This window comes from Podarcis cretensis (genome assembly GCF_951804945.1).
Source record: "Podarcis cretensis genome assembly, chromosome: 17".
Taxonomy (NCBI): Eukaryota; Metazoa; Chordata; class Lepidosauria; order Squamata; family Lacertidae; genus Podarcis; species Podarcis cretensis.
Genome location: NC_137187.1, coordinates 12,695,382 through 12,719,891, shown reverse-complemented (window position 1 = coordinate 12,719,891; position 24,510 = coordinate 12,695,382). Strand labels below are relative to the sequence as shown.

The window sequence follows — 24,510 nt, the reverse complement described above, 5'->3', positions numbered from 1 at the left end:
CAATTTAAAAAGAAAACTTAATAAACCAAAGCTCTCACTTTGCAAGAAAGGGGATCTAGAATATTTTTTTCATGCTCTGTTATAGTAAGACACTAGCACTAATGCAGACCAGAAAGAAAATAAAAGGTGTACCCTCAACTTTCACTTCCACCAATAAAGATTACCCCCCACTCACCAATTAATCAGATAAAATTTTGGTTGATTAATTTACTAGCTGTACTGATTAACTGCTTAAGGATCTCCGCTCCCCAATAGTATCTCATAGACTTACAGGTGATGGAGGGAACTATATATCCATGGCTAGACTTAGACTGTTATTATGAATTCTAATATCTATACCGCTGAAATTCACTATTCACTTCAGGACTGATTTTAAACTCAAGCCAATGTGCTTGAAGTGTGGCTAGGTATGTGTAAAAGGGAAAGGGACTCCTGACCGTTAAGTCCAGCTGCGGACGACTCTGGGGTTGTGGTGCTCATCTCGCTTTACTGGCCGAGGGAGCCAGCATTTGTCTGCAGACAGCTTCCAGGTCATGTGGCCAGCATGACTAAGCCGCTTCTGGTGAACCTTCTGGCCGGAGCGGTACCTATTTATCTTCTTGCACTTTGACGTGCTTTCGAACTGCTAGGTTGGCAGGAGCAGGCACCGAGCAACGGGAGCTCACCCCGTAACCGGGATTTGAACCGCTGACCTTCTGATCGGCAAGCCCTAGGCTCTGTGGTTTAACCCATAGTGCCACCCACGTCCCTTAGGTATGTGTACTTATCTCTGTATCTTTCCTTCTCCATACTGAATGCCATAAAGTATGCCATCTTAATACACCTCCGCTGCTGCAGTTTGTTAAATGGTTATCTGTGCACTGCAGCCTGTGCCAACCTGTAGCCAATCCAGTTGGTTTGGATTGCAATTCCCAACTACCCTGTGCTGGCCGTGGCAGAGTTGGGGTCTCATATTTCAACTGGTGCTCTGTGTGATGCCCAAACCTGCTGCCCTCACTTCTCTCTATCCATTCTAAATCATAGTTGCAGTGCCCCCCAAGGCTCTTTGCCCAGTGTGACTGGACTGGTTTTGCCCCCCTAAATCCGCTCTGGTCTTGGCTGCGGCTGATGGAAGTTTGGTCTAAGCAACAGCTGCAGGGGCCACATATTCCCCACCAAGAGACATCCATTCTCCCCTCAAATTTAGGCCCTGAAGAAGGAGATAAATCTCCAAATGGCAGCTCTACTAGCAACTCACTAGGAACAAAATGTTGTCAACACCCAAAGAGGAAACTGTGTCAGCCAGAGACTCTATTCTGTGAAAGCTAAACGCTACAATAAATCTTCTGATCCCTAAGATGCCATGGTTTTTTTTAAAGTTTTTTTAACAAGCCGTCCGTCAAAGGCAAAAATGGGGATGAAATAGGGAATACCAGTTATTTGTGATAGATGCCTGCTGGGGAAATGAGCTGTATGCCTCCGATGTTCTACTGTGGTTGTCGTTAGCAGAAAAAATTTAGTAGTTTCACCCGGAACAACAAGTTATGTGACAGCTTTGCAAGGAGGAGAGCCAGCGTGGTGTAGTGGTTAAGAGCAGTGGACTCGTAATCTGGTGAACCGGGTTCGATTCCCTGCTCCTCCACATGCAGCTGCTGGGTAACCTTGGGCTAGTCACACTTCTCTGAAGTCTCTCAGCCCCACTGTTCTTCTTCTTCTTCCTCTTCCTCTTCTTCTTCTTCTTCTTCTTCTGTTTTCAAGTTTCTTTTTCATTGGATCTGAAACGGATGCATCTTCTCCTTCAATCTTGCATCATGAAGGTCCTGCAAGAATTCAAAGACCTAGAGCTTTCATTTGTTATTGGCCCCCTGGCTTAATTTTGTGATCGGTTTTAATTCTGCAACTAATTCTTTAAGGTGATTAGCCGCACTGATTATTTGATTAAAACGTGGAGCTCTGCTTATTAAGGTTTAGCCATGAAAATATTTGCTCAGATATTGCCAAAGAGTTTAAAGAGGCATGTGATTAAGAAGGGCATGGTGTTCTCTAAATATGTGAACCCACCTCCCCAATTTGATTCCCCCTCCTCATTTAACAAATGAGGAGTATGCCACCTGCAGACATTTGAGTTGTCAGAAAGGTCCCTTATGAATTAGCACAAAGTATCCTATGCTGTTCTGGCTTTGCAAAAACGACAAGTTAATTAGCACGCAGAAGCCCAGAAGCAAAGTTTGTGCATGTGTTTTAAATTTGTTTTTGGTTGTCGTTTTGTTCAGGGCCCACTTGCTTCCACACAGGCCTCAAGTTTAGAGCTGCAAGCATTCCTCAGTAGCTCTATCAAAGCTTTACGTGATAATCAGTGAAGATCAATTTTAACGGGTGAGGCTGTGAATTGAGAAGGTGGGGCCTTTGCACAGTCGGTCAGTACTGGGGTGGCGGCACTTTGACATCGAAAAGAGGACACAGATTCGCAAATGCTTGTTTAGATGTATAGATACAACTTTATTCATAATTGCTAGAATTTTGAAAAAAGGACAATACAGTGGTACCTCGGGTTAAGTACTTAATTCGTTCCGGAGGTCCGTTCTTAACCTGAAACTGTTCTTAACCTGAAGCACCACTTTAGCTAATGGGGCCTCCTGCTGCTGCCGTGCCGCTGGAGCACGATTTCTGTTCTCATCCTGAAGCAAAGTTCTTAACCTGAGGTACTATTTCTGGGTTAGCGAAGTCTGTAACCTGAAGCATCGGTAACCTGAAGCATATGTAACCCGAGGTACCACTGTACATCTTGCCACAGTGGGAGAAAATAAGCAAGTGGCCTGTGTGCCTTCTCATCTTGCTATTAAGGCACTAACTGTTGGTGGGAATCTTCAACACCGCTTGTTCTTCCTTCTTACGGTTCTTTGTCTCTGAAACAAACTTGGGCCAGACACCCATTTGGCTATTATTATGATTTTACTTATTACATTTATTCATTGCTTACTCCAAAAATGTCTCAAAGTGATGTACAGTTTTAAAAACATACATGATACAGGCTGTGTTCGAAATTCACAAGGTGCTATTGGCCACTTGCAACCAAGCAAAGATGCCCGGGTGCCAAGATGGCGCCTGACGTCTCTACCATCTGGAGGTGCACGCCTGAGGATCCTTGGATCTTGACTGTTTTCACACACTAGTAGCACATCCTGTAGAAGTCTATCCGTCGTATTTTATTTGCACAATCGCAACGAATTTCGGGAACCAAAAAGTCATGTGGAAAAGTACGACTTTTGAGCCGCCTGGCCCCCAAATGGCAACTAGGCATTCTAGTTTTGGCGACTGTAAGCCTGATTTGAGGAGCCATTTGGAGCCTAGCTTATATACCTAGTTTCTAACACTGGATACAGGATTTAAAATGCACCAAAAATATATAGAACATTAATTGACTGAGAACGATAATAAAAAGGACAAATTGTACCGAACCATATGAAAAGTTGAACACCAATATGGGCTTCTCGTTGTACCCTTTGACCCCAGTTATGAGCTAAGTGCCCAGGTGAACAGAGACATCTCCTCCAGTGAGAGCCAGTGTGGTGTAGTGGTTAAGAGCGGTGGACTCGTAATCTGGGGAACCGGGTTCGCGTCTCTGCTCCTCCACATGCAGCTGCTGGGTGACCTTGGGCTAGTCACACTTCTCTGAAGTCTCTCGGCCCCACTCACCTCACAGAGTGTTTGTTGTGGGGGAGGAAGGGAAAGGAGAATGTTAGCTGCTTTGAGACTCCTTCGGGTAGTGATAAAGCAGGATATCAAATCCAAACTCTTCTTCTTCTCCTCCTCCTCCCAGTCTCACTATTTCTCATGTCCCCAAATTCTCCTCTCATGCCATCGCATGCCTCTTGCCTCAGTGAGCAACCTGGCTGCCGAATTCTGCGCCAGTGGACGTTTCCGGACGGAAACTTTTTCCTTCATATTTTCTCCCTTTCCTAATATTTTATTTCTCTTTTCTCTCTCCTTTGCTTGTCAGACTGTTTTTTGGGTGTGTGTGTGTGTGTGTGTTTTTGCAGTTGATACCATCAACAGAAACAGAGCATCTGGGTCCTAGCAGATTTGTTCTTTCAAGGGCAGTTGTTTCAATGTCCAAGCTATATACCCTCACAGTAGTTAGGAGAAAATAGTGTTTTGTGTGCTTGTGTTCTTCAGACACTTAATTTTGACTGCATAATCCTATGTGCGTCCACTAAGAAGAAAGCCCCACTGAATTCAGTGGGACTTACAGAAGATTAGAGCTCCATTACTGGCATTTTCTCCCTGTAGCAAAGTAATTCTGTCCATAAGGTTAATGCTGTAAAGTGGCACCTCTAAAGCAGCTAATGAACCCTTTTGCCCATCTCCACTCCACAGTATATTTTCCACTGGAGATGTTGTGGTTTTAAATACAGTAATGCAGATTTTAATATGTGCGATAGGCTTCATAACCATGTTTATGATGCTGGAGGACTGCAAAAAGAGATGTCATCTGTACCATCATTTTTTCAGGATAGCGTGATCATCTGCAAAGCTACCTCCTGTGTACTTACCATACGTAGACCACTTCCCGCTCCTCCCATATAAACTGTGGTTTTGTCTCAAATGGCACAGTTGCTGGAGTGACAGCCTCGCCCCATTCCGGAGGTGATGATTTCTTTGTCACGAGCAAATGGCTTGGAACAAATCCTGAAAAGGTTTGTCAGGAGAGCTGCAGGATTATTGTAGCCAATCATTACAGAGAGATTTGGTTATTTGCAGCTTGGCTAATGGGATGTGTGTGTTTTTACATTAATATATTAATGCAAATCCCTTTACTCCGATTGGTTACATCTCACTGAGGAGCTTTACTGCAACACTCAGAATGCTGTTGAGAATTCCGGTCGCTCAAGCAGTTGGGGAAATGGCTTCAGGAAGTCAGGGCTGCCTCCCTACTCTTTTCTAAAACATACTCTTGGGTTTGGGGGATGGCACTCACACCTGATTCAGGAAGTGGTTGCAGAAAATGGAAGGAAGGAAGCATTGCATTTTCTCTAGGGGGCTTCGTTTGGTCCAAATTGAGTACAGTGGTACCTTGGGTTACGGACGCTTCAGGTTACAGACTCTTCAAACCCAGAAATAGTACCTCGGGTTAAGAACTTTGCTTCAGGATGAGAACAGAAATTGCTTGGCAGCGGCGCAGCAGCAACGGGAGGTCCCATTAGCTAAAGTGGTACCTCAGGTTAAGAACAGTTTCAGGTTAAGAACGGACCTCCGGAATGAATTAAGTTCTTAACCCGAGGTACCACTGTATACAGTTCCAGAGTTAACACTAAATACATTACTTTTGGTAAATGAGCCGCTGTAGCTGCTAGAGCAGTGTTTCCCAACCAGTGTTCCGCGGCACACTAGTGTGCCGCGAGACGTTGCCTGGTGTGCCGTGGGAGGGAGGCGGGCGAGGCGGGCGGCGAGAGGCCTTAGGCGCCCTGCAGAAAGGCGTCCTCTTTGTGGGTGGGTTCTCCCCCCCTCCCTTAGCGCATCGTATTTAGTTGGGGATTTTGGAGAGGGGGGCGGGGGCACGCTGGCCCCGAGCGGAACAGACGCGCCGTCGTCCCCACCTCCCTCTCCTCAGTAGCTCCGAGCCGACTGACTGAGGGTGGGATGCGGCCAGCGGCGTCCTCTCTCTCTCTCTCCCCGCCTCCCAGCACCGCTTTTCCCGAGGCGGGCGCGCGCCTAAGGCTGAATGGGAGCAGCCTGGAGGCTTGGCGACCTCTCAGCGGCTCATGACGGGCGTCTCCGAGGGAGAGGTGCTGAGCAGGGGCTCTGCGAGAGGGCGCGAGGGATGCGTGGTGGTGCCTGCGCGCGCGTGACTTAAGAGGGCGACCTGCTGCCTCTCCTCTCTCTCCCCTCCCTCCCCTCATGGGCACGGAGTCCCCGGCACAGCTTGGCGCTACTACAGCTACAGCTGCTGCTGCTCCTGCTTGGATGAAGGCGGCTGCTTCTTCCTAACGCCCAGCCTCTGAGGGACCGCAGTCTCCCGCCCTCTTTTTTTTTTTTTTTTTTTGGCGGGATGCTGAGGTAAAGGATCCCCTCGCGCGCGGGCGGGCATCTCTTTGGGCAGGGCGCGTGTGGAGGCTTAAGGTGGGGAGTGTGGAGGGGTTGCCGCTTGCGAGGGGAGGGTTCATATTGTATTGGGCTGCGGTGTGGGCGACACGGCTCTCCAATGGCCAGCCCGCGGAGGAACATTGAGTTGGAGCATTTCGAGGAGAGGGACAAAAGGCGCACTGAATAAAGTATTTTATAATTTTTCATATTTCTGTTTACTTACCATTTCATAATAAAGTAATTATAAAATACTTTCTTTGTGTTTATTTGATTCCTATTAAAGAGAGTTACTTTATATATAGTCAATATAGGCACAGAGTTAATTTTTTAAACATTTTCTAATGGTGGTGTGCCTCGAGATTTTTTTCATGAAACAAGTGTGCCTTTGCCCAAAAAAGGTTGGGAAACACTGTGCTAGAGGGCCGTGAAAATTTGTGTCCCGGGCATTTTAGAAACCAAAGGGGCGGCACATTGATTGCCAGATGTGAAATACATTGGCATTGTTTCCAGCTCTCCCATCCCACTCAACACTTCATAGCCCAAAGCAGCACGCAGGGGCGTAGCTAGCTGCTCTGGCACCCGGAGTGGTGTGGGTGGGGTGAGCTGCCCACGGGGGTGGTGTAGTGAGCTGCCCACGGAGTCCGCCTGGTGGATGCAAGCCCCACGCTGCCATTTTGGGCAGCGCAGGGCCCCGAGCCACCACATAACTCCCAGCAGAGATGCGCGGCTCCTGCGAGCTGCAGGCAGTAAGTGTCGACCCCCACGACACCCCGCTCAAGGATGACACCCAGGGCGGACCGTACCCCCCACCCTTCCTATGCCCCTGGCAGCGCGCATGTGTTTGGGTAAATATCCTCTTGCCTGCTTTGAGCCTCAGTTCCCTCTCTGGCCTCTGTGTTGCAACTGACCACGTCTGGCTTCCAGAGGGCAACACCACAAAGTTGCTTGATAAGAACATAATTCTGTATGGACCCTTTGCTCAAGTTATCCTGTGTGATGCACAAGTATGTGTCAAAAAGGCAAGCTGGCAATGTTTGTGATTGTTTAACTGTGAGCTTCTAATAGGCATCAGGGGGGGCCACTGTGAGAATGGGATACAGTGGTACCTCGGGTTACATACGCTTCAGGTTACAGACTCCGCTAACCCAGAAATAGTACCTCGGGTTAAGAACTTTGCTTCAGGATGAGAACAGAAATGGCACGGCGGCAGGGGAGGCCCCATTAGCTAAAGTGGTGCTTCAGGTTAAGAACAGTTTCAGGTTAAGAACAGACCTCCGGAGTGAATTAAGTTCTCAACCTGAGGTACCACTGTACTGGACTACATGGGCCATTCTCTGAAGCCAGCAGGGCTCGTCTTATGTTCTAGTTGAATTTGCAAATTGTAGCAAACCGGCTTTCCTGTAATTTCCCGCAATGAAATACAGTAATCCTAATAAATTATAGTAAAATGTTACATCAGTAACTGCAGTTTTTAATTAATGCTGAAATATTTTAGTCGATGAATAGGTGTAATTAAAAAAGATGAAAGGTATAACGATAGGCAAAACATTTGTTTTGATTGTAGTTTTGGTAGCTGTTAATGTTTTATTTCTTCTTCTGTATTTCCACCAAGTGAAACCATATTATGTAGCGACCATAAACATTTAGTATGCAAATAAATAACTTAGTTCCTGTTTTACTTCCCATTAAGTTGTGTTCCACAATCAGGCTTCCTTTGCCCCGCTTAAATTATCTGGCTAAGATTCTCTCACATACAGATTAGTAATGTTCACTTTTTGCTGCTTATTAATTGAGATCCATTTGTAGCAGTTGGATTACCCTGATGTTCGGCTGTGGGCTTCCGATAGGCACCTGGGTGACAGCATTTGAATTACCCTGATGTTCTTGTTTTAAATCCCCTTTGTGCTAACAACATTGAAGTTTTGTGCTAAGACAACTGCATCCTGTATAGCCTTTATAATTATGCAAAATTGTTTTTGTGTATGCTTTACAACTCTGCATACTTTGCTCTGGTCTGGTTACTTATGAGGAGAAGCATGGAGCTTTACATGGCTCACAGTATGGCCTAGTTCTTGAGTCACACTCGAGAACTACGTAGTTAAAAGCAAACCATGGTTTACTGTGACTGCAAAGCATGCTGGTACATGCTACCGACAAATTCTTGTGCTTATCCGCTGCTCCTTCTGCTGTTGTCATATTTTATTGTCAAAACCCAGGATCACGGTCTGTTTCTCTCCAAACAAACTGCAAATGCTAAGACAAGAACAAACTTTTGTTACCATTCATGAGAGAGAAACAAATCACGAGCCTGGGTTTGGACATGACAAGCCAACATCTGGCTTGTTTCCTACTGGCGCAGCAGCTGGAGAAGAGCCCAGTGAGAATTTTTCAGCAGCATGCCCCAGCATGTTTCTCATTTATAGTAAACCATAATTTGCGTTTAACTATGGTTTATTGTGACATGCGAACCAGGCTAATTCAAGTATATTTTTGTGAAGTCATGAAGGAAAGATACTTGAGTGTGAGAGTGTGATTTTTTTATAAGAAGATAGCTGATATTCTATGCTCAGTATGTTATTTTGCACTTTTCCCTTTTGCTCCTACAAAGTCCTGGCATATACACTGCCCTGACTATCCTGAATTCTGTGTGCACATGTATGCATAGCACGGGGGGCGGGGGAACCTATATTGTAAAAAAATATTCAGAACTGGAATAGACATAATATAAAAGCAGCAGACAAGCATGGTGAGCTTGCTTTCATTTGTAAATCCATAAAAGAAAAGGCTCAATTACGGTGTGACATCATTGATTGTGTGTGTGTTGCTGTGTCACTGGTATTAATGCACCGGAACTTCTCCTCCTTGCTTTTATTTGGTTTTTGCTTTACGATGACGCCTAACAAGGAATAAAATTAACTCTCATTAATGTCGGCTGCAAAAATCATATCCAGACAGTAGATCTTGATTTTTATTTTTATTTTGAGAAAAGCTTACTGTAGCTATTCTGCTACAAGCTGCTGAGGTGGACTCATCTTCAGCCATAGCTGGAATGAGACTGCAGTCCTTTCTCCAGTTTCATAATGCTCAGAATGCTTCCATTTACATCACTGTGTGCAATGCAGGGCAACGGGCTGCTGCTGCTGCTGCTGCCGCCACCGCCAGGAAATTTGAAACTATTCTGAAATCCAGTTGACTTAGAACGGCAGCAATTGAATTAAGCTTGCATCCTTATTAGATAAACTGATGATCTGTGTGTTTTCATTGACCAATGGGTAACTGCTGGAGCTACAGTAATCTCTGTGAGTAGTAGCCTCTGTTCAACAAAATTATATCTTATTTGTTCAGGGAGATGATAGGGATTTAGGGACACGCGCAAACTCACGCACCCACAAACGTGTGTGTAAAAGAGCACTCTCTCATTCTCTGCGGGGGGAGGTCTATGAATGTGCTTTGCTTCCCGAGCTAGTTTCGGGCATTCAGCTGACGGTCTCCCTTTGGCTTTTTAACGTGTGACATATAGATCATATTTATTCCAATGCTCAATTAAGTTTTTGGATTCTTAAAAGCCCCTGTCATCAGGAAAGATGCCAGCTGCTTCCAGGCTATATTTGCTGCACTGGCTCAGCTTTCTCATGCAGTCTTATACCTCAAGGCATAAATATGTTTACCAGAAAGAAATAAAACTTAAGTTGGGAGGGGGAAGAGATAGACAGCAAAAGGGTTTACCTGGGGGGCGGGAAGGGAGATTTACCCAGTTCCTTTTCAGTATGCATGATTTCCCTGCTTTTCTTCCATGCAGTGGCACCTAAAATGTTGTAGCTGTGTTCCTTTTACTGGTCTTGTTTGTGAGGCAGTTATATTGGGCTGTCGGGCCGGGGAGGGTGGGTGAGTGGAGGATTGACGTGATATGCTCGTTGTTGAACAAGACATGATGCTGTGTGGCTTGATGGGAACGAGGGAGGAGTTTCTCTTAAAGAGCTTGGAACACTTTAAAAAAAGCTTTTGTACCTGAATAGAATAAGGCACTCTTGGATGGGGAGCAGAGGACTTTTAAAAAAGAGAGCGGACAGACTTTTAAAGAATAATCGCATTACTGCTAGCACAGCGAAGCCAGAGCACAGCTTTAATCCTCGCATAAGTTCATTTGCAAGTGAAATTAGAAATTGAAAGTGAGGTTGGCTCATTGCTCCTGATTGACAAGTGGTAAACTGTCCATTTTTTTTTTTTTTTTAATGCTACCATACATTTCAGCTATCGGTAATTATATCAGTGCTAACACCTGTGTGGTGCTGTCGAGTATTTCAGAGTGTTTCCTATTGTTATGTTATTCTTACAACTACCCTGTAAGGTGGTATTATTATTCCCATTTTGCGCTAGGGTGGGCTGTTGGAATCAGGCTGCCGTGTGAGTTTGTGGATGAGCCGTGATCCAAATCTGGAGCTTTAATGATTCATAGCTCAGCCTCTCAACTACAAGATTATATTGAAGAGGCGTTGAAAAGTGCCGACTGCTAGTGGTATGAGTGGAAATCAGTCTCTGAATCTTATGACTTTGGTTTTGCTCTATCTCATATAATGCTTAGAGCAGCAGTTCTGAAATCTCATGGTTTTCTGGACCATTTAAAAATTGCCAGAGGGCTTGGCAGACCACTTAATACACTCCTCACCCCTTTAGCCTCATTGTCATAAAACAAAACAAAGCAAAAACCCAGCTCTCTTATGGAATCAGAGCCCCTTTAATTGGTAAAAAGCTTTTTTGGGAAATGGTTGATTGCACCAGCACCGTAATATGTAAATACAGTGGTACCTCAGGTTACGAACTTAATTTGTTCTGGAGGTCCGTTCTTAACCTGAAATGTTCTTAACCTGAAGCACCACTTTAGTTAATGGGGCCTCCCGCCACTGCTGTGCCGCTGCTGCGCTGCTGCTGCGCAATTTCTGTTCTCATCCTGAAACAAAATTCTTAACCTGAGGTACTATTTCTGGGTTAGCGGAGTCCGTAACCTGAAGCGTCTATAACCTGAAGCGTCTGTAACCCAAGGTACCACTGTAATGGGATCTAGGCCAGAACCCTTTTACCCTGCTTGATAAATCCAGTCCAGGTTAAAAGCCACTGATCCCTATTGTCAGAATAAATAAGGCCAAGTAAAGTATTCTTGACTGCTCTTCCACAACCTTTCATAGACCACCTGGATGGACTGCCATTCCTACCAAAGTCCGTAAACCATACTTTAGGAACCCAAGGATTGGGCTTAGGGGTTCCATGGTTATTGTGCAGGACAGATTTAGATCTGCACTAGCCCTTGAAGCCTTACCTCTAGCCTGTGGTTTTCTCTTTTGGGGTTTCCTCATTTCGTAACAGCAGAAGACTAAACCACCCTGTTTCAGATACAGCTGGAGATTTTTTAATTGGCAGTGAAAATTCACCTGCAGCAGGCAGGATGCAAAATTATATGACCGCCCGAGTGGCCATTGTCTCACCACCAGTGATTGTGTCAATGTGACCTCAGGCCCACTTGAATTGTTTCCTAAGTGACAATTGTTCAGTTGTCCTATAGCAGCTATTGGACACATGGCTCTGGGATAAGGCAAAGGAAGCCGCCTGTCAACAGCCTGCCAATCAGCACTTAGTGGCCTGGACCACCTGTCAACAGGCTGCCAATCAGCACTTAGTGGCCTGGACCACCTGTCAACAGCCTGCCAATCAGCACTTAGTGGCCTGGACCACCTGTCAACAGGCTGCCAATCAGCACTTAGTGGCCTGGACCATCTGCCAACAGGCTGCCAATCAGCAATTAGTGGCCTGGACCACCTGTCAACAGGCTGCCAATCAGCACTTAGTGGCTCGGCCACTGAGCTATAAAGCGGGAATGCCCTACTTTAAATTTTGCCTCTGCTATGGCCCCACTAGGGCCTAGATCTCACTAGTGTGGTAAACACAGGTGTTAAGCTGTACACATCTGACTGAAGGTTGAGGCATATGTGACTGAATAAGTACTGATCCAGACCAGCCTTCCTCAGCCTTGTGCGCTCTAGATTTTTTGGAATATAGCTCCCCAACCTCAGCCCTAGGTTGGGGGAAGCCTGGCCCGAAGTGTAACTCTTCTCCCCTGAAACTCATTCTTTGGCAAGCTGCTTCCTTCACTTGCAAATTTCCAGACCCGAGCCCATGAGAGTTGGGGGAGAAATGTCTGGAATCCTGTTGGGTGGTGTTGGGAAGCATGTTGGAGGGACGGAAGGGGGAAAGACTTTTTGAAGAAAAGCAACGGAAGGGATTAGTGAGAAGATGGTGCTTTCTGAGTGTGTCTCAGACTGTGCCAGAGAGAGCCTCTACCCCAGCCTAGACCCAGACTGGAGCTTGTGAGTGGAACAGGGGCATCCCTCTGTGGTTGCCGTGGGCATCAGAACTACTCAAGGTGCCACTGAAGAACCTCATGATGTTACAGACGAGAGCAAGGCCCCTCTTCTCCCACCTGGGGGAAGGTGAAGGGCAGTGGGAAGCACACATTTGGGCAAGCCACCTAGCCTCTCCTTAAGCCATTGTTCCATGGGTTACTGAGAAACTGTATCTAAGGACACCGAACACTTAAGAAGCATTATACGCAAGTGTAAAGAGGATGCCGAGCAATCTAGAAACTGAATAGCAGTTTTCTGTCCTTTGAGCAATGCCTTGGTACTTTGCCGATCAAGAAAGCATCCTTTAAACTTGCTACTCAGGAGAAGGACTCTGCGGCTTCTGTTTATAAACAATCGAAGCCATTATTGAATCCGAACAATGGGTGCTACTGAGTGCTGATCTCCTTTGGGAGATCTGCCTTGTTGGCTTGCTAAGTAGTTCAGTTTTCAGCCACCTGGAAGGAAAAAAAAGGTAAACCTACTATCCTAAGCAGCATTGGGGATAACTATGTCTTCTAACATTTATGGCACATAATACAACCCCAACCACCCCCAAAACAAAAACAAGTAACATTAAGTAGCATGGTTCACATACCACCCTAAACAATGGTTCATTCATTCATTCATTCATCATTTTATTTGTATGTCGCCTTTCCATAATTAAAACAGTGCTCAAGGCGGCTCACAACATGACAAGATTTACATAATTGCCAACATAACAAAAGTCATAAACAATAAATAAAACACATCGAAAAGTACACAACCAAATGGAAAACAATTTCCACATAAATAATAAAATCTAAAACAGAGAGTTTTAGATGCGAGTGGCGCTGTGGGTTCAACCACAGAGCCTAGGACTTGCCGATCAGAAGGTCGGCGGTTCGAATCCCTGCGACGGGGTGAGCTCCTGTTACTCGGTCCCTGCTCCTGCCAACCTAGCAGTTTGAAAGCATGTCAAAGTGCAAGTAGATAAATAGGTACCGCTCTGGCAGGAAGGTAAACGGCGTTTCCGTGCGCTGCTCTGGTTTGCCAGAAGCGGCTTAATCATACTGGCCACATGACCCGGAAGCTGTACGCCGGCTCCCTCGGCCAATAAAGCGAGATGAGCGCCGCAACCCCAGAGTCGGTCACGACTGGACCTAATGGTCAGGGGTCCCTTTACCTTTACCTTAAGAGTACAGCATTAATATCAATCACAATTTAAAATGACATAGATAAAAAATAAAAGCAATTTAAAAACAAAACAAATAAAAATGGAGCCCTCTCTGCCTAGCAGAAGCGTCAGCAGTCCTTTATGGTGCCTGTCAGGCCCTGCCCCAAGCCAGGTGGAGAGAAGCAGGGCCGGGCCCTTCAGGCTCGCAGCAGGTCAGTCCTGGGCAGCAGCAGCAGCAGTAGCAGCAGGTCAGTCCTGGTTTAAAGTAAACACTTAGTATTTTGGGGCACACTGCTTAAAAGCCCCTGCAGTTTTGCTCTCCTACTCCTGCTGATGCTGCACAGGGAAGGAAAGAAGGGGGGCTTGTCATTATGTGGGAACCTAGCCTCGTGGTTTGTTTCTCTGCAAACAGCCAGGAGTGGAAGTCAAAGGTTGTTCATGGCCTTCTGCACGTGGTTTTTTCCAGCGGAAACAAAGCACCTGTCCAGTTCTTATGTAGTGACAACACAAACTGCGACTTGTTTCCTCCCCAGTGTGTCATCAACAGGAGCAGGGAAGGAGTAAAGTGTGAGATGGTAGGTGTGGCTTCAAGTCTCTTCCTGCTGGGTGTTTTTAAGAAGCACCAGTGGTACAGAAGGGGATCTTTGTGTGGTGCAGGTGTGCATGATGCTGGCAAGCAGGTGAGTGGATTTATTGAGCCAGTTTAGCTTGAACGGCTTCCTTTGAAGTGTCTGGCTCTTGGGGGTTTTCAGCTGGTGAAGAGAATTCTTTGTCAGGCAATTCCTCTCTCAGAACTGCAGCTCCCCAGAAAGAGGTGATGGCAGACTGTTTGGAACTTTTAAAACTTGGAAGCCTGGCCTTCCAAAATGCAATGCTGTCCCAAACCCCAAAGCTGTATTAAAAGCAAGCCTAGTAATAAGACTGAATGAGAAATGACATCATGCATGAGGGACCGAAATGGAACACTGTTTCCATGTAATAGGAATGCAGACAAACTATCGGTGCTGGAATTAAGTCCTTCTTATTCTGCTTATTTTTTTGCAGGCAGCCATGGAGGTAGCACTCTCCTTCCACACAACATCAACAACGAATTCCCGGAATATGGGGCTGTGGAGGAAGGTGCCAAAACTTCGGAAATTCCCTCTGAGGTTCACGAAGACGAACTAGTGTGTGTTTCTGAAGGGCAACCATGTGACCAGCTGCCTTCTGAGAACGGCAGACCTAGTGATAAGGTAGAGTTTTTCTCTGAGGGGTTACAAATGGCTCCCCAAGAGGAAGAAGTGTCAGAACAGTTTGGCAGGCCGAGTGAGACTATAGAAACCTCCCAAGATTTAGAATCTGAAAAGGCACTTGACAGGGAAAACGATGCTTTTGCTTCAGAGATGCAAATGGAAAAAGAGAGGAAAGCTGGCAGTGGGGCTGAGGTGGCAGCCAGGGAGATGGTTCTTGCAGGCCAAGATAAACCTCCAGAAATGCCTCTTCCATCTGAAGCAACAGCGGAGAGAAAATTGTATTGGATCGCAGAAGAAGACTCTATGGTCTTAACTGTGGAAATACAGCCCGAGACCTTACGAACTGCTGGCGTTGCAACTGAGGAGGCCCACAAAATATGTGAAACCAGTTGCCATAAAGCTCTGGCCCAGCCAGAGGACAGAAAGGTGGGTGCTTCAGGAGTCCTTGGCGGTGCCTGGGCAGACTTTGAGCGGGAGTTTTCTGTGTTTGATTCAGACAAGGAAGAAAGAGCGCCCGAGAGGAGGATATCCAAAGAGGCGGCTGTGAGCAAACATGTGGAATTTCAAGGGGTGGAAATCCTTTGGATCCAAAAAGCAGAGGAGCAGAAGGAAACCGGACTCTCTGACACGGATAGTGTAGAAAGAAGATTCTCAAAACACCACACACCACCTGCAGTCTCATCAGAATTGGACTGTTTGCCGGAACGCTCCTGGAATGTATCCTGGGAAAACTTCAGGCCTTTAACTTCGCTGGCCGAAGGTGGAGAGGATGAAGTCTTCATAGTAGAGGAAAAGAAGAACAGGGCACTGGAGAGGAAATCTATGTCAGACAAGGACAGGTAAAAAAGAAAAAAGAATGAGAGAATGAGAAAGTCTCTCACTCTGTCTCTACAGATTTGGGAGGGAACACAGTCCATACTTAAAAGTGCTACTAGGCAACATGTTAGGTACAGTTGTACCTTGGTTGTTGAACGGAATCCATTCTGGAAGTCCGTTTGATTTTGGAAAATGTTTAACAACCAAGGCGCGGCTTCCAATTGGCTGCAGGAGCTTCCTGCACTCAATCGTTTGGCTTTCAAAGAACATTCACAAACCAGAACACTCACTTCGGGTTTGCGGCATTCAGGAGTCAAAACGTTCAAGTCACAAGGCATTCGGGATCCAAGGTATGATTGTATTGGCTTCATAATGTTCTTGGGTTGGTATCCTGTTGCTCAACACAAGGATTGTATTGATCAGTACAAACAGTGTATACTGTTGTGTGTAAGGCAGGGTATGATACAAAACACCCACAACACCCCGTCCCCCTGCGGCAATAAAAGCAACCGCCAGAAAACCTTATCCTAAGCAGTTTTCTCAAAGTTTGGTCTTAAAACATTTTTTGTTCAGGCAACCCTATTCAGACGTGTTTTATCTAGGGCTTTTTTCAGCCACGATTTGATGGAGCACCTCTCAGGTGGGCACCATTGCTATTATAAGAGAACAAGGGAGGTGTTCGTGGTGAGTTCCAACACCTCTTTTTCTAGAAAAATAGCACTGGTCTTACCTCTTTTTCGCTGCTGTTTGCTGTAATCATCCTTTGAATGCTTTTAAATACTTGTTTTAACTGAGTATTTTAGTTATTTAATTTAAATTTTTGTAAACTGCTTAATTTTTGTTTTGTTTTGCAGTCAATACTGCTGAATAAATCACTAAAACAAATAACACCAAAGAAGACAATAACTGTGGGTGACCAGGAAATCTCTAGTTTCTTCAGTGGCTAAGGGCTGTAGGTTTAGGAGAATTAAGAACTGTTTATCAAGCTGCTTAAAACCATTCAGTGGGTGCAGCTTGCTGAGTCTCTAGAGGGAGAGAGGTTCCCGGTCTTTGTGCTACAACTACGTCTCATGTGTTTGCCAAAGAAACTTTCAGTGGGCAAAGGACCCTGAACTAAGTTTCTCTGTAGAAGAGGTTTGCTTTGGCTGAAGTATTCCTGAAGCTATGGTAACTAGCTAGGAGGGGACTTAAGCATTACGGTGACCTGCTGCCATACAAATGAATATTTTTGCCTATTATTTATTTTCAACTACAACCACATAGTTAATCTTCAAACTGTGTGTTTAGCAATGGGAACAGCGCGAAACTCTCTCCCCTTATTCCAATACCTGAAAGCTCATTATTTAACCCAACTTTTTACAAACACCTGCCTCAAAACAACAGCATGTCTCTCTGTCATGTATTAACTGCACTAGAATGGTTTGTGCATTTTTTAAAAAAGGTTAACAGATCTTGCAGATATTTTTTTCTGAACAATTCGGCTGTGAAACTCTGTGAAACCCCCCCCCTCCCCACCGCCTTTCATTTCTTTGGATGCTTCTATCATAGCAACAGGAAAGCTCTACCAGCAAGCAGCAAACAAATTCTGGTTCAAGGCCAGTCACAAGATGCTTTTTGAAATGCTAAATGAATGCATCTGGCATCACTCCCTTTTGATTATTCAGGTTATTTCAAAGCTGGTCAGAATGTTCAGCCTGGCTTCCTGACTGCAGGCAAGCTATGAATGAGAATGAGAGTTTTGCAGGAACGTGGGGGGTGAAGAGGGGGGGATACACTCCCCTCCCCATCACCTTGGTTTTACGACCAGCAGAAGGGGAAGTAGGGTCTAAGTGCAGACTGGGGGGTGGAGAAACTGGGTTATGAGGAGTTTGGATTTGATATCCTGCTTTATCACTACCAGAAGGAGTCTCAAAGCGGCTAACATTCTCCTTTCCCTTCCTCCCCCACAACAAACACTCTGTGAGGTGAGTGGGGCTGAGAGACTTCAAAGAAATGTGACTAGCCCAAGGTCACCCAGCAGCTGCATGTGGAGGAGTGGGGAATCCAACCTGGTTCACCAGATTACGAGACTACCACTCTTAACCACTACACCACACTGGCTCTCTCATCTCATGAGTAGATGAAGCGTTGGAATAGCCACTGGTGAATGTGTGGGAAGGGAAATAGGTGAAACTGAGACACCTCTCAGTATCTTTGTCCTGAGACATATCTGTAGTTGGCAGAGACCACTTGGCTGGCATCTTGACAGCACTGATTGTCTCTGTTTGCTTGCCACCTGGTGTGTAAATATGCCAAGAGGAGTTTGAGTGAGTCCCGTTGCGCTTGTGGGCTCTCCCCTACCACGCACAGAGCTTTGGATAGGAACTGAGCACTATTACCTTATTTAAATCATTCATACCTCACCCTTCATTAACCCCAGAGAGGCAAACAACATTACAAATGATACCATGAAACAATATTTCATTTAAATGCAGCTTAGTCTATTGTCTGGTTTTACATTCACAACACAACTGCACTTGCCAAATGAGAGGCACCACTGGAGTCAAAATGTTTGGCTGCAGAGCATCACAGCTCCATCCGTTTTGGTGCCACTCACACCAGAGAGGGGGCAGCGTTCGAGATTCGGGCTGCCACTATTGCGAACGCCCTTCACGAGGCGACTGCTCAGCTTCAGCTTGGTGATTGGCTAAGGTAGCTGGAGTTGCAGTCTGACAACAACTGGACTTGCAGGCTTGATGAGCACTGAACGAGGCAACCCCCTGCAACACTGGCACCTCCCAGATCCTGTTGCTGTTGCTCCCATCACCACTATATTCCTGGTCTTCCTCTGTCCCAGCCTTACTATGGTTTGGAATTTGTTTTTTTTTTATATAATATTTATTAATAGTTTTTTTTTTAAATTATAACATAATAAACGAAACATACAAAAAACATCACATTTCATAACATATTTTCTTATCCTTTTTGGACTTCCTCACATCTCCCTCTCCTACATTCCAAAATATAAAAATTAATTCAGCAATTTATCACCTTGTCCCCACCTTATCTAATTTTCCAATGTTATATCTTAAATTTAGATATATTCATTTGACTTTTTAAAACTTTTTAGTTTAGCCTAATCATTATCTAAAAATTGATTTTTTCCTAAATTTAGCTTATCTTCATAGTTCAGTTTATTTAATTCAATGGTGCCAAGTTGTTTGTGATCAAGCATCCTCCTTAACATTCATACAGTTTACAATATTTTTGCAAATAGTTCTTAAATTTCTTCCAATCTTCTTCCACCGTCTCCTCTCCCAGGTCTCGAATTCTGCCAGTCATCTCAGCCAGTTCCATATAGTCTATCAGTTGCATCTGCCATTCTTCCAGTGTGGGTAGATCTTGGGTTTACTATGGTTTGGAATTTGAGGGGAGAAGGGCAAATCTCTGTTGTACCTTTATTTCACAGGCACATTAGGGGGTTCTCCTTCTATGAACCTATTTTGCATTTTTAGAACAGCTTGCTTTAGCCGCTCCTAGTCCAGAGGCAAAACCAGTTTGCTGCTGCAGCTTGGTTTCAGTTTCCTTTAACACTGTAAACTATGCAGCAGCAGCAGTAGGCAACTTCTTTAGTTGTAGCTTGCATTCTGTCTTCATCTATATGGTAAGCAAGAAATAAACTGTATAAACATGATGGAGGAATGAGTAATATGTGTTATCAACCGTAGATTTTTTTTTTATTAGTTCTCAATTACATTCCAATAATAGCCTCTTTATAACAATGCCAATTTATAATGCAATTATTAATACCAGTCATTCAAACACTAAATTATATAATTTAATTAAAGTGGCTAGATTTGATGGCTTTCTAATTCTCTTTATTTCTGCGTTCCAAAATCTTACTGGTTTCAATTACCGGTACATTCTGGTCATATTAATCCCTTATACAACAACTGCAATGTTAATAGCTTCTATATGTGTTGACGCATTAAATGATTTATAAAACTTCAAGTGAGGGACTCAAAACTATACAGTGGTGCCACGCAAGATGAAATTAATTCGTTCCGTGAGTTGCTTCGTCTTGCGATTTTTTCATCTTGCGGAGCGCGGATTCCCTGGGTATTAACGGTTTTACGAAAAAGGAAGCAAACCCGCAAGACGTTTTCGTCTTGCGAAGCAAGCCCATAGGGAAATTCGTCTTGCGAAGCACCTCGAAAAATGGAAAACCCTTTCGTCTAGCGAGTTTTTCGTCTTGCGAGGCATTCGTCTTGCGGGGCAGCACTGTATCATTGTTCTTTCTTGTGGGTAGCAATTATTCTGTCCATGGTGTGTGTTCCTGTCCTTGTAAGACATTATATCTCTCCCCCCCCCGCCTCCCCCGGCTTGTTGCTTTTATCCATCATTCCTTGGGTGCAGCTGACATCCCATTGTTATAATGAAGTTTAGTTTAAACTGTTTGAACAACTAACCTCCTGGATCAAACGGCAGCTGCTATATCAAATATTATTTGGTTGGCTCCATGCCTCTCAATGGATTGTAGTCCTTTATCTGAAAAGGTAATCACCTGGGCCAGATGCAATTCCTCACAAGAGTAGTTCTTAAAATTAAATTTAGTCCAGTAGACTTACTCGTGAATGGACAGAATTTATACAGAGTCACTAGAACGCCTTATTGCATGGTTAGGCAAACTAAGGCCCGGGAGCTGGATCCGGCCCAGTCGTCTTCTAAATCCAGCCCATGGACGGTCCGGGAATCAGTGTGTTTTTACATGAGTAGAATGTGTCCTTTTATTTAAAATGCATCTTTGGGTTATTTGTGGGGTCTGCCTGGTGTTTTTATATGAGTAGAATGTGTGCTTTTATTTAAAATGCATCCCTGGGTTATTTGTGGGGCATAGGAATTCGTTCATTATTATTTTTTTCCAAAATATAGTCCAGCCCCCCACAAGGTCGGAGGGACAGTGGACCGGCCCCCTGCTGAAAAAGTTTGCTGACCCCTGGGCTGGTGCAGACAGGATGATCCTGATTCAGTTACATGAAGACAATGCATCCCCCCTTCTCTTCTCCTCCTGGTCTGAAGTGTGGTAAAAAGTTACACTGGCCTCCATGTTGACCACAGTTAGGTCCCCTCTTAACCAGGATTTGCATCATAGCTAAAAAAAGAACACTGGTTTGCATTGTCTACCTTTAACCTACTTAAACCATGCAACCCTTAACCATTAGTAAACGTTGTGAAGGAAGAGTGGGGGACTGTTCATAGCAGAGGAGAGGAAAGAATACATATTCTCCCCTGTCCTGCTCCTGCTGTTTTTACCATTCTTACAGGTCAAACTAAGGGACGCGGGTGGCGCTGTGGGTTAAAAAACAGAGCCTAGGACTTACTGATCAGAAGGTCGGCGGTTCGAATCCCCGTGACGGGGTGAGCTCCCGTTGCTCCGTCCCAGCTTCTGCCAACCTAGCAGTTCGAAAGCACGTCAAAGTGCAAGTAGATAAATAGGTACCGCTCTGGTGGGAAGGTAAACGGCGTTTCCGTGCGCTGCTCTGGTTTGCCAGAAGTGGCTTAGTCATGCTGGCCACTTGACCCAGAAGCTGTACGCCGGCTCCCTCAACCAATAAAGCGAGATGAGCGCCGCAACCCCAGAGTTGGTCACGACTGGACCTGATGGTCAGGGGTCCCTTTACCCTTTACCTTTCGGGTCAAACTACATGTGGCATTCATTAGTCAGTGAAACCAATGGTTTTTTTGACAATACAAATGACAGGTGCAAGAGACCAGTTCCGATCAGGCAGGATGCAAAGGGTCAAAGCCCCGCTGCTTCCCATTCTAAGGTTTCAATGTGAAACAGCTCCCCCTTCCATATATACATCCCAAGCAAATGGAATTATGTGCCTAATGTCATGTACAGTTCGTCTCTATAAGACCAGGAGTTCTATGCTTCTGTGTTGGGGCCTAGTGCTGTTTTAGTCAGAGATATTAAGGCTCTGAAAGCTAGTAGATTATGGGTTTCTAAAGCAAAATCCAGTGCCAAAAGCAGATTTTGAAGGATTATCTAAATATTCTTACTATTCTGCTACCCCACCCCATCCTGAGCCATAGTCATTTGACCAAATTGCTTGGTTTACTAACAGATATTTATGGTTTTCATCAAACAGGATTCCTCTTCTCTCTCATCTTAATGGAACAATACGAGGACTGGGTTAGAAGGAAGCTGGTCTGGCGTTATGCAGAGCATCAGTTATAATCTTTGCCTCTTTCAGAGTGACTTTGAATGTGACAGTTATTTTGATAGCCTTGTTTTACCCAGCATTGCTGAGGAATACAGTGCAGTTTTCAAATTGGTGGTTAAAATCAATGCAGGTTGGGAAGGGTTCACAAAGCCATTTGATTCAAAATGGCATTCAGTTGTATCCAGACATGCAGTGGTGCCCCGCAAGACGAACGCCTCGCAAGACGGAAAACCCGCTAGACGAAAGGGTTTTCCGTTTTGGAGGAGCTTCGCAAAACGAATTTCCCTATGGGCTTGCTTCGCAAGACGAAAATGTCTTGCGAGTTCCTGCAGTTTTTCCCCCTTCCCCCCCTTTCCTAAGCCGTTAAGCCGCTTAACAGCTGATCGCTAAAAGCCGCTAAACCGCTAATAGCGCTAATCCGCTAAGCCGTCAATGGGCTTGCTTTGCAAGATGAAAAAACCGCTATACGAAGAGCCTCACGGAACGGATTAATTTCGTCTTGCGAGGCACCACTGTAGCTAGAAATCTGCTTCTTGATTTCAGGAACCAACTTGTAAAATTTGGTTCCGATATCTTAAAAAGCGTCCAAATGCATAGTGGACAAACAAAACAAATTTCCAAAATATATAGCAGATGGAGATAACAGCAAGCACAATAGTCCTTTGCTTCCCATTAGTTCATCACTTCCTAAATACCGCATTGGCCCGAATATAAGCTGCGCCCAGATATAAGCCGTACCTTTAAAATTGGAGGGGAAAAAAGTAAAAAGAAAACATACCCGAATATAAGCCACTCCATTCCTGGCGCTGTTTGCTGCACACTCCTGGCTGCATACCGTAAGGTTGCGAATATCAGCCACACTTTAACTTTTCACGGTTGGTATTTGGGGGAAAAGTAAGGCTTATATTCAGACCAGTACGGTAGAACTTTTGAACTCACATGCAAACAAACCACTTTAGCACTTTGCACAAATCCTGCATGCTAGAGGCATCATTGCTTGTGGTATGCACACCCATCCCACTCTTGTCTCCATCCATAGGTTCTATAGAGCTTCAAAATCACAGAATCATAGAGCTGGAAGGGACCATGAGGGTCATCTAGTCCATCCCCTTGTAATGTAGGAATCTTTTGCTTGATTCCATGTCCCTGAGATTAAGAGTCTGATGCTCTACCAACTGAGCAAAGCCAAACCTGCGGGTTAATTATTTTATTTTATTTTATATATTTTTATTGTTAAAAAGAATCCTGCAACACAATAATGTTACAACATATTAAAATTATAAAATAACAAACAAGCAATATTAAAATAATAGTAAGGTAAAGGTACCCCTGACCGTTAGGTCCAGTTGTGGCTGACTCTGGGGTTGCGGCGCTCATCTCGCTTTATTGGCCAAGGGAGCCAGCGTACAGCTTCCGGGTCATGTGGCCAGCATGACTAAGCCGCTTCTGGCGAACCAGAGCAGCACACGGAAATGCCGTTTACCTTCCCGCCGGAGTGGTACCTATTTATCTACTTGCACTTTGACGTGCTTTCGAACTGCTAGGTTGGCAGGAGCAGGGACCGAGCAACGGGAGCTCACCCCGTTGCGGGGATTTGAACCACCGACCTTCTGATCGGCAAGTCCTAGGCTCTGTGGTTTAATCCACAGTGCCACCCGCATCCTATTAAAATGATAGCAGACAATAAAACCATTTATTACAATGTAGTCCTTTTTTTGTTTTAGAAAGTTTTAGGATTCTTCTAAAAACAAATAAACGGGATCACACTTATCTCCCCATGGAAGTTATTACACAGATGGGGAGAAATGTCTAGGGAAAGGAAGCCTGTGTTAGGCCACCTTCAACTCTCTGAATAGCCATTGTCTGTCCTTTTGTTCTGTGACTTGGCTGCGATGTTTGGAGAACAGACCCAGAAGCTTCAGAATCTCCAAAAGCTAATCTGGAGTAGGGAGACAAAGTGTGTCTTTTCTACGAACACAATGAGCTGATGTTCTTTCTTAGTACACATCATAATGTGCAAGCCACTTTTGTTTCTACTCAAGTACAGGGACCGGGTGGGGAGGGGGTGGAGGGAGCCAGAGGGAAAGACAAGGGTGTCTGTTCTTCATTAACACAATTGAAACCAGACGTGTAAACATTGGTACCTGGTCATCAAAAGGAAAGGCTAGTTATGTGTGTATGTGTGCGCATGAAACATCCACAGAAGATCTGAGTGTGCCCACATGAAAACCTTAAAGCAGAAACTGAAGAGGCTGTCTTTGGTTTTGAATCCTAGGCTCATGGAGGAGGAGAAAGAGGACGACGACGACGAAGCCATCAGTGGAAGAGTGGAAGATGTCCTTGGGCAACCGCACTCCGAAGTCTCCACAGATGTGTACAGCTCCCAGTTTGAAAGCATTCTGGACAATGCCTCTTTATATTATAGCGCAGAGTCTCTGGAAACTTTATATTCTGAGCCGGATAGCTACTTCAGCTTCGAAATGCCCCTCACTCCCATGATCCAGCAACGTATCAAAGAAGACGCTCAGTTTTTAGAAAGGACTCCTGATGGGGCAATAAGAAAAGGCCACAGCGACGGGATTGCCAATGGACTAGGAGATGTGAAGGAGACGGACATCACAGAAGCTTGTCATTTAGAAAGGTAA

General features: G+C 45.0%; 1 protein-coding gene and 1 long non-coding RNA gene across 4 annotated transcripts in view; one reads left to right on the top strand and one right to left on the bottom strand.

Annotated features, from left to right (window-relative positions):
• The window catches only part of PSD3 (pleckstrin and Sec7 domain containing 3), a 152,137-nt gene that overhangs the window by 10,806 nt on the left and 116,821 nt on the right, over positions 1-24,510 (top strand). For 2 of the 3 annotated variants that reach the window (XM_079959225.1, XM_079959226.1), the window contains 2 exons: positions 14,656-15,682; positions 24,141-24,506. In XM_079959225.1, the coding sequence (XP_079815351.1) occupies positions 14,656-15,682; positions 24,141-24,506 (1,393 nt within the window). Of the gene's footprint in view, positions 1-9,316; positions 9,363-14,655; positions 15,683-24,140; positions 24,507-24,510 lie in introns of those variants that run through there. The other variant, XM_079959227.1, reaches the window with a different exon arrangement.
• Positions 2,758-11,674, bottom strand: LOC307206584. The gene is made up of 3 exons (XR_013834385.1): positions 11,378-11,674; positions 4,533-4,668; positions 2,758-2,895 (listed from the first exon to the last, which is right to left on the bottom strand). It is a non-coding gene; the product is annotated as an uncharacterized lncRNA (long non-coding RNA).